The sequence below is a fragment of the Orcinus orca genome, chromosome 20 (genome assembly GCF_937001465.1).
Source record: "Orcinus orca chromosome 20, mOrcOrc1.1, whole genome shotgun sequence".
In the NCBI taxonomy this organism is placed as follows: Eukaryota; Metazoa; Chordata; class Mammalia; order Artiodactyla; family Delphinidae; genus Orcinus; species Orcinus orca.
Genome location: NC_064578.1, coordinates 12,929,974 through 12,945,888, shown reverse-complemented (window position 1 = coordinate 12,945,888; position 15,915 = coordinate 12,929,974). Strand labels below are relative to the sequence as shown.

General features: G+C 39.8%; 2 protein-coding genes across 3 annotated transcripts in view; one reads left to right on the top strand and one right to left on the bottom strand.

Annotated features, from left to right (window-relative positions):
- GLG1 (golgi glycoprotein 1) overlaps nucleotides 1-15,915 on the bottom strand; it is a 149,477-nt gene that overhangs the window by 101,603 nt on the left and 31,959 nt on the right. The gene's annotated exons all lie outside the window — the stretch shown is intronic.
- On the top strand, nucleotides 15,033-15,383 carry LOC105748148 (60S ribosomal protein L36-like). Its single transcript, XM_033434682.1, is given in 1 exon segment — nucleotides 15,033-15,383. A coding segment is annotated over 1 exon segment (351 nt).

The window sequence follows — 15,915 nt, the reverse complement described above, 5'->3', positions numbered from 1 at the left end:
TCGGTTGATTCGTGTGCACGTGTGTGTGTTCGGGGGCAGAGGGGCTCACCTTTAGGTGTCATGGCGAAGGCTATAATGATGTTAAACAGCCAATTTCAAATGAGTGAGGTAAATCATGTACCAGGAGAATTATTGGGGAGAGAAAGGAGGAGGAAGAAGGGGAAGGCATCTTTTTAAAACTACTTATTTTCACCTGCAGGCTCTTAAAAATTTTACCCATTCCTCCAAGTAGGCACAACAGAAGCTAGCCTAGAACAGGAAGTTAATTACAACTAAAAGAAAATGGCAAACACCTTTCCAGTTTTTCTTTCCTTACCAGTCCTATACCTATCCTCCTGAGGAGTTAAGTTTTAACCAAAGAAGTTTGAAGTGTGTATAGCTTAAGACACTGCTATGACCTAGTTTGGAGGTGTGGAAAATAGACTATATTTTCTACCAAAGATCATCGTTTTTTCTTTCAAATGTCTTGACTTGGAAGATACGAGCTCCGTTAAGTTATAGGTCCTTTTGTTTAAGCCAGTTGTTCAACCTCTGCTTTGGTTCTAAGTTCCTTTACCAGGTTGTTTTTTTTCTTAATATTTATTTATTTACTCATTCATTCATTCATTCGGTTGTGCCAGGTCCTAGTTGTGGCAGCCAGGCTCCTTAGTTGCGGCTTGCCAGCTCCTTAGTTGCAGCAGGCGGGCTCCTTAGTTGTGGCATGAGAACTCCTACTTGTGGCATGCATGTGGGACCTACTTCCCTGACCAGGGATCGAACCCAGGACCCCGGCATTGGGAGCACTGAGTCTTAACCACTGCACCACCAGGGAAGTCGCCCTTCACCAGTTTTGAAAACATTTTAGTGTAGTATAAACACTAACTTATACACTAAGGAATTAAACAAGGAGTGGAAGAAGACTTTGAAGAATAGTTGTCATTTGAGCTGGGCCTTGAAAGATGAGGGGGGAGTTACAATAGATGAGAAGGAAGAGAGATTTCAGGCTTAGGGAACAATGTTCACTCCTTCACAAAGCCCAGGTGACTCTGAGGTAGGTGATGGAGACACAGTGCTGTACAAGACAGACAAGGGCACTACCTTGTGGAGCTTTCACGCGAGAGGATGAGATAAACAATGAAAAAATAGGCAGACAACTAAAATAATGGCTAATTTTGTCATGAAAGAAACTGGGGAATAAAGAATAACAGTGGAAATTTTTACTTTAGGTAAGGAGGGCAGGAAAAATTTCTCTGTGGAGATGTCATTTAAACCTAGATCTAAACGGAGAGGATGTAGCTATGAACAAGTGGGTGGGGAAGGTGGGGGTGGATGGAGAGTATTCTAGGCAGAAGGAACATCATATTGGAAAGAGTCTGGCATGTTTTAGCAACTAAGGAGTGCAGGTATGGACAGAGCCTAGTGAAAAGTAAAGTGGCAGAAAATACATTCCAAAAGAAGTCAGGAAAGAATTTGGATTTTACTTGAAATGCAGGGAGAAAGTGTTAAAAGAGTTTAATCAGGGGATAGACGTGATCAAATTACTTTTGCAAAAGAGATGCTGTTTATTTATTCTTTTTCTTTTTCTTTATTTTTTTGGCTGTGCCATGTGGCTTGCAGGATCTTAGTTCCCCGACCAGAGACTGAACCCAGGCTGACGGCAGTGAAAGTGCAGAGTCCTAACCACTGGACTGCCAGGGAATTCCCTATTTATTATTTTTCAATAAAATTCTTTTTAAAAATCAACTTCGAGGTATACTTTGGGTAAATATCTAAGGCTGGAATTTCTGGATCATACGTTAAGTGTATGTTGAAATATAAGAAAATTCGCTACTATGTATAAAATAAATAAGCTACAAGGATATATTGTACAGCTCAGGGGATACAGCCAATATTTTATAATAATTTTAAATGGAATATAATCTATATAAATTGTGAATCCGTATGTTTTACACCTGAAACTAATATAACATTGTAAATCAACTGTACCTCAATAAAAAAAAATTTTTTTTAATTCAGTTTTCCAAAGTGGTTACACCAATTTACAACCCACCCACTAGCAATGCATGAGAGTTCTAGTTGCTCCACCTCTTTGCCAACAATTGCTCATGGTTTTTTTTTCATGTTTTTAATTTTAGCCATTCTAGTGGATAGTAAGTGGTATCTCATGGTTTTAATTTGCATTTCCTTGATGACTAGTGATATAGAGTCTTTCCAAGTGATAAGTGGCCACTAATATCATTTTTTTGTAAAGCACTGTTCAAACCTTTTTCTTATTTTAAAAAATTGAGTTTACTATTATTGAATTTTAAGACTTCTTGATTTATTCTAGACACATCATATGATAGATACATGTTTTACAAATATTTTCTCCTAGTCTGTGGTTGCCATTTCGTTTTCTGATAGTGCTTTTTATTTTTTTTATTTTTTTCAATTTTATTTATTTTTGGCTGTGTTGGGTCTTTGTTGCCGCGCACAGGCTTTCTCTAGTTGCAGCGAGCAGGGGCTACTCTTCGTCACGATGTGTGGGCTTCTCATTGCAGTGGCTTCTCTTGTTGCAGAGTATGGGCTCTAGGCACATGGGCTTCAGCAGTTGCAGCACACAGACTCAGCAGCTGTGTCTCGCAGGCTCTAGAGCGCAGGCTCAGTAGTTGTGGCGCACGGGCTTAGTTGCTCTGCGGCATGTGGGATCGTCCCGGACCAGGGCTCAAACCCGTGTCCCCTTCATTGGCAGGTGGATTCCTAACCACTGCACCACCAGGGGAGTCCCGATAGTGCTTTTTAAAGAGCAGAAATTTTAATTTTTATGTAATCAAATTTATCCATTTTTTCTTTTTATAGTTAGTGCTTTTATGTCTTAAGAAATCTTTGTCTACTCCGAGTTGATGAATATTCTGTATCTTTTCTAGAATTTTTATTTTTAGCTTGTTAAAAAAAAAGAGAGAACAGGCCCAAAATGGCCCCACATCAGCAAATCAAGACAATACCTAACCTAACTGCAGTTTCAGTCTTTACCAGGAATGTAACCTTTAACCAGTCAATCTGGTTAATTACTGGTCAGCACTAGTGAGGTAATCTGCCTGAGACCCCTTCTGTCCCCCAAAGGAAGGTGACCTTGCCTGAAACAACACACTCTCTGCTAGAAATTTCCTTTTTCTGTCCCCTTTCACCTATAAAAGCCACTCATTTTGTATAGCTCTTCCGAGCTCCTTTCTATTTGCTAGATGGGATGCTGTCCTATTCATGAATCACTGAATAAGGCCAGTAAGATCTTTACATTTTTACTCAGTCGAATTTTGTTTAAAAAGCTTTTAAATTTATATCTATGATCCATTTCAAGTTATTTTTGGTGAAGGTGTGATGTAAGGCTGAAGTTAATTTTCTTCCCATATAAACACAACAGATTCCTCAACAAATTGTGCTTGAACAACTATCCTTTCCTTTTTGATTGGCATCTTTGTTGAAAATCATTTGATCATGTAGGCAGATAGGTTATAGGATCCCTGGAGGAAAAGAAGCAGATACAGCCTTTTTTGACATAAAAGAAGCCATTTTAGGCCTAAGCCATTTTGTAATCTAAGCCAGGCCACAATGCTTGCCCTTAACAGGTCTCAGCAATTAATGATCCTAAGTGAACAAAGGAATGCAGGAACAGAGGAAAAGCAGTCAAGAAACAATAGTTCAGGGACTTCCTTGGTGGCGTAGTGGTTAAGACTGTGCACTCCCAATGCAGGGGGCCTGGGCTCCATCCCTCGACAGGGAACTAGATCCCACATGCATACCGAAACTAAGAGTTTGCATGCCACAAATAAGAAGCCTGCGTGCAGCAACTAAGAAGCCCACGAGCCGCAACTAAGGAGGCTACCTGCCACGACTAAGACCCGGCACAACCAAATAAACAAATATTAAAAAAAAGAAAGAAACAATAGTTCAGCGATAGAACAGAGTCCTAGCTCCTTCTCAAGGGATATAAATGACAATCTGATACATATCTTTGAGCTGTTCAACAGGAACTAAGGCCCCATCCAGGTGGAGAATGGCAACTACATGCTAAGAACCCCAGACTGGCCAGAATCTAAGGAATTATAATGGTGACCTTTTCTGACCCTCATGACTTTAATCAGCTAAAGCTTGGACTCAGCCTCTGCCTCAGTTCTATGCTGAATTCTCCTCTGTTCAAGCCCCTTCATGAATATGCATGTACCCTTAGCTTAAAACTTCCCCAGTTTTGCTGTTCAGGGAGACACTGCTTTGGGAAAGATCTCCCGTGTTCTCCTCCTTACTTGCTGCAAGTAACAAATCCTTCCTTCTCCCAGTCTTTGGCTTGGTTGTATCTTTTGGCTCAACACCCACCAAAGAGGTGAAATCAGTTTTCAGGTAACAATGAGGCATATGTGGACCTATTTATCAACTTTCGATTCTGAACCACTGAATAGACAGTATTTTAGGCTTGGGGCCATATATAGTCTCTGTTATACTCAATTTGGTAACTGTAGATCAAAAGCAGCCCTAGGGAATACATAAACAAATAGGTTTAGCTTTGTTTCACTAAAATTTTACTTACAAAACACACAGCCATTTTGTCAACCCCAGGTTTATAAGTTTATCTTTCTGACAATACCATACTGTCTTTTTTTTTTGGCTGTGTTGGGTCTTCGTTGCTGTATGCGGGCTTTCTCTAGTTGTGCTGAGCAGGGGCTACTCTTCATTGCGGTGCGCGGGCTTCTCATTGTGGTGGCTTCTCTTGTTGCAGAGCATGGGCTCTAGGTGCGTGGGCTCAGTAGTTGTGGCAAACGGGCTTAGTTGCTCCGTGGCATGTGGGATCTTCCTGGACCAGGGCTCGAACCCGTGTCCCCTGCATTGGCAGGCGGATTCTTAACCACTGTGCCACAAGGGAAGCCCTACCATACTGTCTTGATTACTTTATAGTAAATCTTTATAAGTGCTGAAATACAAGTAATGCAAGTCATCCAATTTTATTCTTTTTCAGCTGTTTTAGCTATTCAAGCTCACTTGCATTTCTATATAAATGTAAGACTCAGCTTGTCAGTTTCTATTACCTAGCCCCCCAAAAAAGCCTGCTGGGATTTTGACTGTGATTGCATTGAACTGATCTGCAGGTCTTCCAAATCTAGGAAGAATATTATCTCTTTCTATTAAGTTGGATCTTTACTTTTGTGGACAAAGGATGTTGCCTGCCATTCCAGTAAACAAACAATGCTGCCCGTCATTCCAGTAAACAGCAAATGTGGCCACCACCAAGCCACCAGCCACTGCAGCCCCCGCCCCGCCACAGTGCCACAGTGTGCTATAAGGGGAATTCAGGATGGAGAAAAAAACAGGATACTGGCCCTAAATAGTTAAGATGCGTATCTAAGAAATAATTTCAATGAGCCCAGACTCTAGCTTCTTCCCATACACAGAAAAGCAATAAAATCATTAACTTGAAATGTCTGGGTTTTTTTTTTGAGATTGGCAGTAATCTTTTGATGTTCAACTACATGATTCTTTTTCAGCAAAAATTCCTATATATCCTAGCTCCTCCCTTACCTCTTTGGAACAGTTCCTCAGAGCTATCTGAGAGGCTGTCTCCTGGGCTATAGTCCTCAGCAAGGTCCCGAAATAAAACATAACTTGCAATTTTTAGGTCGTGCATTTTTCTTCAGTTGACACTTTCTTTGAGCAAATTTATTCTTATGTATTTTTTAATGCAAATGTTAATATCTACTAAGCACATAAAAACAAAGCAGAGAGCTTCCCTGGTGGCACAGTGGTTGAGAATCCGCCTGCCAATGCAGGGGACACGGGTTTGAGCCCTGGTCTGGGAAGATCCCACATGCCGCGGAGCAACTAGGCCCGTGAGCCACAACTACTGAGCCTGCGCGTCTGGAGCCTGTGCTCCGCAACAAAAGAGGCCGCGATAGTGAGAGGCCCGCGCACCGCGATGAAGAGTGGCCCCCCGCTTGCCGCAATTAGAGAAAGCCCTCCCACAGAAAAGAAGACATAACACAGCCCCCAAAAAATTAATTAATTAATTTAAAAAACAAAACAAAACAAAAAAACAAAGCAGAATTTGTGCTTTTTTTTTTTGGCTACGCTGAGTCTTTGTTGCAGCACACGAACTTAGTTTCCCCGCGGCATGTGGGATCTTAGTTCCCCGACAAGGGATCGAACCTGTGTCCCCTGCATTGGAAGGTGGACCACCAGGGAAGTCCCAAGCAGAGCTTACTCTTTGTGATACCAGCTCTCAGATTCTCCTACGTTAACTGGGTGTCAATTTAGTTCTGACACTGTGAAATAAAATTCATATTCTATGGCAAAACAAGAAAAATTTAAACATAAAAAATTTTTTCTGCCCTCTGGCCTCCTCTCTCCCCACCTACTGTGTATCTGCTTTATGCATCAACCAAACCTCCCCCATCAGAAGAAATACCTGCTCAAGTGAAGCAAAGAGCAACATTCTCCTAAAATCAATAAGACAACTCCTTAAAAGATAACATTCCTTCTTGATCTTGTAAGGGCCATGCTTAGATCTGGATTGTGTAAACTGTCAATAATACGTCATTTAACGTACAGCCCTCTGTCTAAAAAAACTTATGTAACTGTGTTTTGACTTCCAATGGGAGGAACGTTCTGGGAGCTTTCTGAGATGCTCTTCCCAAGTTATAATCCTCAAATTTGGCTCAAATAAAATTTTCCACTACTTTCATATACTGACTACTGATTAATTTTCATCGCCACACTAACTACCCAGAGTTAGGGCAGACCCCACAAATTGAGGGCTCGGTTTCACAAGACTGCCCTTACTTCAGATGCCAGTCGTGAACCTCAGGTCCCAAGGACACTTGTAATTCTTCTGACTTGGCTACAAGTTTGAGGGTCCCCATGACGCCCTCCTCAAGTTTAATAACTCTCTAGACCAAATCACAGAACTTAGGAAAACTTTTACTTACATTTACCAGTTTATTATAAAAGATACAACTCAGGAACAGTCAAATGGAAGAGATGCCTAGGGCAAAGTGAGGGAAGGCACAACAGAGCTTCAGGCCCACACAGGGCACCTCACCTCCTGGCACCTTGATCTGCCCACCAACACAGAAGCTCCCCAGGTCTTCTAGTCTGAGTTTTTATAACGCTCAGTCTCCAGAGAGCCATCCCACCCCATCCTTGGAGGCTGGTGGGTGGGACTGAACGTTCCAACCTTCTAATCACTCCTGATGACCGGCCCATTCTCAGGCTATCCTGGGGCCCCTTCGTAAATCACTTCATTAGCATAAACTCAAGTGTAATGAAAGGGGCGTGTTATGAGGTAACAAATCCTATTACTCAGGAAATTCCAAGGGTTTTCGGAGCTCTGTGCCAGGAACTGGAGACAAAGATCAAATATATATTTTATTATACTACTCTTTTAAAAAATGAGGAGGTGAAAAAAAAATTAATTACATGGGACTGAGTGAACTGATGAGGATGATTATAATTTTTGTGACTTTCTGCTTGAATAAAAAAAAAATCCCACAAGGACTCAAGGCAAAAAATATACAAATCAATTTTCACTACAAAGTAAAGGAGCTGTTACAGTGGAGGATTACTGGACAGCATGTCAATATCATGACATAGTATGAGTGTGTTTCGTGTTTGGTAACTGCAATCATTGTTGCTTTTGTTGTGGTCATCCAGTTACAATGCTTGGTGTCAGTTTATTTATCTCTTGTAAAAATAAAATACAGTATGTGTGTGTGGAAAAAAAAAAAAAAAACGAGGAGGGAAACATGGTTTCTTGTAAATACACTGCTAATTCACCAGTGTGGAAGTGCAGCGGTGGTGTGCATGAAGTTGACCGCTCAGTCTCCTCTACAACTGCCTTTAAAAAAATATCAAAACTAGGCCGGGTCACTTCGAGCACAAGGGCCAGAAGAATGTGAGCAGTGTCCCGTGGGGTATGCCTTTACAGTGTCGCTTCAGCCACACCTCAGAAGAGTCGGGTGCGGGCAAAGATTCAGGGAGAGTTCTCCATTCTCCCTTTCTTAAGAGAAATCTTCCCTCTTAATTTGTACTTAAGTCCATGGTTGAGTCACAGGACCTTGTTTTATATTTGCTCAAAATTTGATTGTTTTGACAGATTCTAGCTTAACAGTGTTAGTTAGACAAACGGCAATTTTCTGGAACATTCTTTTTTTTTTTTTTTTGGCCCGGTGTAGAAGCATAGAGTCCTAACCACTGGACTGCCAAGGAATCCCCTGGAACATTCTTTAAAATATGGACTCCATAGCAGTTTCCATTCTAGTTCCTATTACACTTTGCCATTATTTTGGTCTTCTTGTAGCTGTTAAAAGCTGAGTTTTCACTGTATATCCAAATTCCATAATTTGGTATAATAAACAGCTCTTTTATAGAAGTAGCCATCTGATAATAGCAGGACTCACATATACAAAGATACAAATTATCCATCTAGATTTCTCATGGGATTATTAAAAATCCTCAACCATGGGAATTCCCTGATGGTTAGAACTCTGCACTTTCACAGCTGTGGGCCCAGGTTCGATCCCAGGGAACGAAGATCCTGCAAGCGGCATGGCGCAGCAAAAACAAACCAAAAAAAACCCTTCAACCCAAAGCATATGCATCCAACATTCTTAACCACGGCAACATAGTTTACAACCATGCTAAACCTCAGTAACATAAGTCTTTAAGAACCAGGTACAACACAAAATGATCTTTAAAGAGATACTTGGGAATTACTATGCTCACAAAAACAGTCCTGGGGAATAAAAACCAATTTGTACAATTCCTCAGTACTACTTATTTAAACCCTATTTTGTTTGAAAATATTTAAGACAGAATTTTTTCAATAAATGGGTTGAGATTCCTACACTCTTCTGAATATATTACTGCTAAATATCAGTTGGTCACTGAAAAGTCAGATGGGACATCATTAAATCAGGATGAAAATGACTAGTCAGGGAAAGAACTAAGCTATACCCAAGAACTTTGGCAAAGTGCATGAATAAAATTATTTTCTAATGGGATGGATCTTATTAATATTCATTTCCTCAACTTGCAAATTCAACGACATCATTGCTTTGTCACTTTAATTAGCTCTCTGCTTAACAGTGGACCTACTGACAGATACCCCAATAAAGATGAGATGCTAATATAAAAAGATGTAATTTCCTTCAGTTTATTTTATAGGATTTTGTGGTAAAATGGAAAAAAAATAATTTAAAAAACAGTTATAGCTGTGCTTGGAGATATTAACTAAATGGACTATTCTCACATACTGATCAAATGATCACTGTGGTAGTTTAAAAGTTCACAAATTACAATTTTTCCTTCTTTGAAAACTGAATCAGGTCACCAAATACCAAATCATAATCTTGTCTTGTTTAGTGGCTTTGTTTCAGACAACGAAACATAAAATAGGTCAGTTATTCATGTTGTGAAGGGACTTGCCATACAGAACAAAAACAAAAAACTTAGCACAAATTTCCTTTAAATCACTAACTCCATCAATACATTTAAAATGTGATTCTATTCTTCAAAGAATGATTTGCCACTATTTTTACATTTCTGTATAAAATAACCATGCATAACATCAAGATAACTGTTAATGTGTGTTAACCAGATTCTTAGTATTCTTAATTCACATACTGCAGAAGATGGCAAAGAAGAAAGTCTCCTGCTAGCTCCTTTTTGTACAGCAAGAACTAGGATCATGCCTGGGCTTTCTATCACTTACTTATGCTAAGGAACTCGCTTTGGAACACATAAACTCATATTTGTATTTTGCTTTGGAATTTCATATGGTTTTACTTAGCAACAGATTAACTTTATTAATTATGTTTTTCTTGAGCTAATTATTAATAAAATGTGCTCCCATTCTGAAAACAGGTTGAGCAATGGCTCAGAAACAATTAGCCTAGGATAGAAACAATTTCTGTGGAAAAACAGTCACTAATTCATACAGGGACAATTATAAGCTGGTCAGTTAACTCTAAATTCCTAAATCACACACACACACACAAATACCCTTTTGCTTTTACTATAAGAAAGTGAAACAGTCCTATAGGAGAAAAGCAAGATGATGGAAACGGTCAACAATATTGAATATTTTTATCACATTATAAACCTTGGTTTTAAATACCAGAAGTTCTTTTACTAGAAAGTTTAAAGTTTTTTTACTAGGAGAAATGGACTTCTCTCCACAAAACGTATGTTTTTGTTTGAGGCTAACTCAAGCACGTTATTTAACCAATTTTTTTTTCTTTTTTCTTTTTTTTTTGCGGTACGCAGGCCTCTCACTGTTGTGGCCTCTCCCACTGCGGAGCACAGGCTCCGGACACGCAGGCTCAGTGGCCATGGCTCACGGGCCCAGCCACTCCGCGGCATGTGGGATCTTCCCGGACCGGGGCACGAACCTGTGTCCCCTGCATCGGCAGGCGGACTCTCAACCACTGCACCACCAGGGAAGCCCCTATTTAACCAACTTTTGTATGGAGCACCCTGTAAGGCAGGTTATATGGAAAATAACCTAAAGTCTGGAGCAAGGGGTAAAAACAGAGCTAAAACTAACAGTCTAACTGTATGTAGGTTGTTTACATTATGTAGGCAGATAGGAACAACTTATAAGAACAACCCTAATAATATGTCTCTAATTAACTTAATCACGTTCTCATAAAGAAAATGTATTCAGATTGTCACTGTTCAGAACAGTGAAGTACTTTATTTAGTAGGAGGAAGATTTACCCTCCACACTTGAATCAGTAGGGTGAGTCTCTACTTTTCCTACTGACCAATTTCTCCCTCAATCCCCCATAAAATTGGCATAGTTAGCAAAACTAGAAGGAACCCAGGGTCTCTGATTTAATAGCTTTGTAAATTCTTATCTCAAACATCGCAAACTTTTCTATAACTACATAATATTTGAGTTGTGAGTTTCATTTTATTTTTAGGGATCTTTATTCACTGGATAGTTATCCATTTTATTTTATAGTAAGTTAGATGAAGTAAAGCAGTAAGAATCTCAGTTGAGAGAAATTTTAATCATAGAGAGTTTTAGGTACTAAAATAGGCAGGAAGCTCTATTAGGGTCTAAGAAGCAACGGAGTATAGGCTACTCTAAGAGCATGTGATTGAGTGATGGTGAACACAATTTGCAGACACTGCTAGATCAAAGCCCAGGAGAACATTTTAAAATGTTAGACACACACTAAAGAAAGTAGTAAAACAATGAAACTCTGGGTAATTAAGAATTCAAAATATTTGCATTTTTATTTACAGATGGTCCTCAACTTTCATAATCTGATTTTCATACATTATATACTTACATACCTAGGAGAATTTTAAATGTTGATTTTAAATATTGTGTTTACCAGCTGGCAAATTTTTAAGCTACTGAGTGGAGGTACTACTTGCCCAGCAATATTTCACCTTTGGCAGTATCACCTCTTAAGGCGTATCATTGTGAAATTATTAGGATATTTTACTGGGCTTAGAGGGAAAAAACGGGAAGAAAAATGCAAGTGCTAAATACTAGCAGAAAGAAGCATTTCAAATTTAATTTACTGCTTTCTGGCCTAAAGCCAGTCTTCCATGAATTCAATTATAAAGGATGAATAATAAAATGAAAGAGTGTGCATAAATGTTTGAACTATATTACTGAAGACTGTACCTAAAAGGTTAAGAGTAAGTTAGAATTTTATAATATTTGTTAACTCGCCAAGCACCTGCTTTATAACATGTAAGTTTAGTTTTAACCTATATGACTTTTATCTTTGTATCCATGGATACACATTCATAAATTTGAGTACTTGAAAACCTCAAGACATTTTTAGTGGATGTGAAGAATCTGCTTTCTTTCTTGGGCCAGGGGGGTGGGGGGGAACGCTTGTTTTTCCCCCCAAAGTTAGTTACTTTGGCCCTACTTTGGGACTGGAGTAGTTAGAAGAAAAGGGATATCCCAAGAGAGAGGGGCAGATAAAATACAGTTGACTCTTGAACAACTAGGGGGAGTTAAGGGTGCAGACCCTCCTCACAGTCAATAATCCGAGGATAACTTTAGAGTTGGCCCTCTGTATCTGTGGCTCCACATCTGCGTATTCAACCAACTTCTGATCATGTAATACTGTAGTATTTATTTACTGAAAAAAAAATCGGCGTATGAGGGGACCTGTGCAGTTCAAATCCGTACATTCAAAGGTCAACTGTAAAATGAAAATTTAACTTACTTCTATTATCCATTCTGTCACTGATTGTGCATATTCCTTTCACTTTTTAAATGAGGAGTCAGACCACATTTCCTGATTTCCTGCTTCCTGTGATTTTTATCATTAAGAGTCATCTTCTCTATCCCATTTTTTAGCTTTCTGCTGTTTTCGATGTTTAAAAAACAACTCTCTCCTCCTTAACCCTTTATCTTCTTTAACCCTCCATCCTCTCTTAGTTTTGGACAGTGACACAAGATTATGTGGCAACTTGACTGGGCCAACAGGTGCCCAGATATTTGGTCAAACATTTTTCCCATCCAGGATTTAGTCTGATCTCCTTAGCTTCAGTGTTTCTAATGACCTGACAGTTTTTGAGGAAGCCTGGTCAGGTATTTTGTAGAATGTCCTTCAACTTCAGTTAGTGTGATGTTTTTCTCATAGGATATAGGTTTGGGGGAAGAACTGCCATTCTCAACACATCATATCAAGGGCATACATGCTGATGATGCCAACTTTGATCACCCGGACAAGGGAGTGTTTGCCAGGTTTCTCCACTATAAAATGACTCCCTTCTACCTTTCCACATTCTACTCTTTGGAAGCAATTCACTGAGTCCAGCCCATACTCAAGAGGGGAATGGGGAGTTAAGCTCTACCTCTTGGAAGAAGAAGTATCTACATAAATTATTTTTAATTCTTTTTCTACCATGACATCATCATTCCCCCAGTAAGTAATGCCCACATACCCAATGGAACTTTGGGTTTACTTTTGATTCCTTTTTCTCCTGCAAGTCCCCTATCTTAGTCCTTTAACAAGCTCTCCTTAGTCATCTTTTTTCAGTATTAGATTTAGTCAATCTCCTTTCTTTCTATCATTGCTTTAATCCAAATCCTCATTTTCTAGACTACAATCTCTGAGCAGGTCTCTTTTTTTTTTTTTTTTTTTTTTGTGGCCTCCATGCCTTGTTCTGTTCCAATCTGCCTTTCATCTATCATACAGTCATACTTCCAGAAAGACAGAAAGCGTATCCCTGATTTGTACCTAGAATGTAGAAAGTACATAATAAATAACTGTTGGGGAAGTAGAACATACAACAAAATTTTTCTTTACCGTAGTTTAGTCTCCATGCTAGGAAAATAAAAACAGCTTGCAGAAAATTAAAGAAACAATAGAAATATTTAAATGTTAATTATTTTAAACAACACATATTGCTGAGGTGTGGATGAAAAGTATTTATAATACAGGAAGAGTGTAAACGTCAGAGGAGAAAATGTTTAAGGTGCTCCAAAACTAACTACAACTAACTAAGAAGCTAAGAAAAGGAATATGTCCTTGCCCAGGAAAATAATCTAAGGAAATCTTTCAGACTCCTCAATGGTCTCTTCAAATCTGGTGTTTTGAATTTTTTATAGGAGAACATCTTGACTAAAATGACATAACCTATTCCACAGGGATCCAATCTTGTCTCTTGACCTATGAGCTGGAGATAATGTGGTATAGCTTTTCCAACTATTTAACATATGAAATAAAAAATGGTAACAGTGGCAAAAAAGTGTGTGTGGGGGGTTAGAAAGGGGACACATTTTTGTTGAGAAAGTAAAGTGTAAGTTACCCAAATGTCATTTACTTTTTTTTGCTTTCATAGAATGCTCACAACATTTCTCACTAGAAAAGGTTTAAAATTATATTTAAAATAGGGAAATATGATTGCATAGAGGTTGAAAACTTTAAATCAGAAAAACACCAAAACTTTACTATGAAGTTCTCAAAGTTATTGCTGAGGACTAACAGCTGGGATCTACAATTTGGGTCATGGAACATGAGCACTGGCCTCTGGGACTTGCCTTTCTTTAAAAGAGACAGAGAGAGGGCTTCCCTGGTGGCTCAGTGGTTGAGAGTCCGCCTGCCGATGCAGGGGACACGGGTTTGTGCCCCGGTCCGGGAAGATCCCACATGCCGCGGAGCGGCTGGGCCCGTGAGCCATGGCCGCTGAGCCTGCACGTCTGGAGCTTGTGCTCCACGACGGGAGAGGCCACAGCGGTGAGAGGCCTGCGTACCGCAAAAAAAAAAAAAAGCAGATTGTAAATAGAAGACCCTAACAATTTGTAAAAGAAAGTTGGAATACTACCTCATTTTAAGACTTACAGTAGAGCAACAGTAATTAAGAGTGTGCTATTGGCAAAAGCACCAGATAAAAGGAATGAATATTAAATCTTATAGATTGCAGGGACGTCCCTGGTGGTACAGTGGTTAGGTTAAGACTCAGCGCTCCCAACGCAGGGAGCCCAGGTTCGATTTCTGGTCAGAGAACTAGATCCCACATGCATGCCGCAACTACGAGTTCGCATGCCACAACTAAGAAGCTCATGTGCCGCAACTAAGGAGCTGCAAGCTGCAACTAAGGGGCCCACTTGCCGCAACTAAGGAGGCCACTTGCCGCAACTAAGGAGGCCACCTGCCACAACTAAGGAGCTCACATGCCACAACTAAGGAGCCCACCTGCCGCAACTAAGGAGCCTGCGAGCCGCAACTAAGGAGCCCGCCTGCCGCACCACAACCAAATAAATACAACCAAATAAATAAATAAATAAATAATAAAAGTACAATATAAATAGAAAAAAAAACCCTGTAGATTGCAAACCAAAAAAAAAAAAAAAGAAAGCAAATTTTACTACATGTAAATTATACCTTAATTTTTTAAAAGGAAAAAATGATGAACTATGGTAAATTTAATTTTTTTAAAAAGTAGAAGAGTTAAGCAGCTGGGTATAACTGTAGAGAAAATTAGTACACTGAAAGGTAAGTCAACAGAAATTATCCAGAATGTAGCATGAAGACGAAAAGTTAATAAATATGAAGACTCTGCCTCAGAAGCCATTAAGGAACAAAGCCACAGCTCTGTACTACCCCATGGCCATGGGCCTCAACAAGGGCCACAAAGTGACCAAGAACATGAGCAAGCTGAGGCACAGCCACTGCCATGGACGCCTCACCAAGCACACCAAGTCCCTAAGGGACATGATCTGAGAAGTATGAGGCTTTGCCTCATAAAGGCAGAGCATTTGGGACACGCTCAAGTTCTCCAAGGACACACAGGCCCTCAAGTTCATCAAGAAAAGAGTGGGGACACACAGCCATGCCAAGAGGCAAGAGAACCTGAGTGATGCCCTGGTTTCCAAGAGGAAAGCAGCTGCCAAGGACTGAGCCCCCTCCCCTCTCTGTGCATAATAAAACCTTTATAGTAAAAAATAAACAAACATGAAAAAATAGCAAGAAATCTAACTTAACTGAAGTTCAAGAAGAGAAAGAGTGGCGCAGAGGCAGATAATGGCTGAGAATTTTGCATAAAGAATGAAAGACACCAAATCAAAAGAAACTCAATAAAGCTCAAGTCGAGAAATAAAAGGAAAGTCACACCAAGACAAATCATAGTGGTCAAGAGAACACAGACAGAAAATCTGAAAAGAAGCCATAGGAACTAACTAACTGCTTAACAGTGACAGTGAAAGCCAAAAGACAGTGGAAAGAAAATGTGCTGAAAAAAAAAATACTCCAACCTAAAATTCTACACTTTTATTGATTTTTTATTTTTCGGTACGCAGGCCTCTCACTGTTGTGGCCTCTTCCGTTGCAGAGCACAGGCTCCGGATGTGCAGGCTCAGCGGCCATGGCTCACGGGCCTAGCCGCTCCGCGGCATGTGGGATCTTCCCGGACCAGGGCACGAACCCGTGTCCC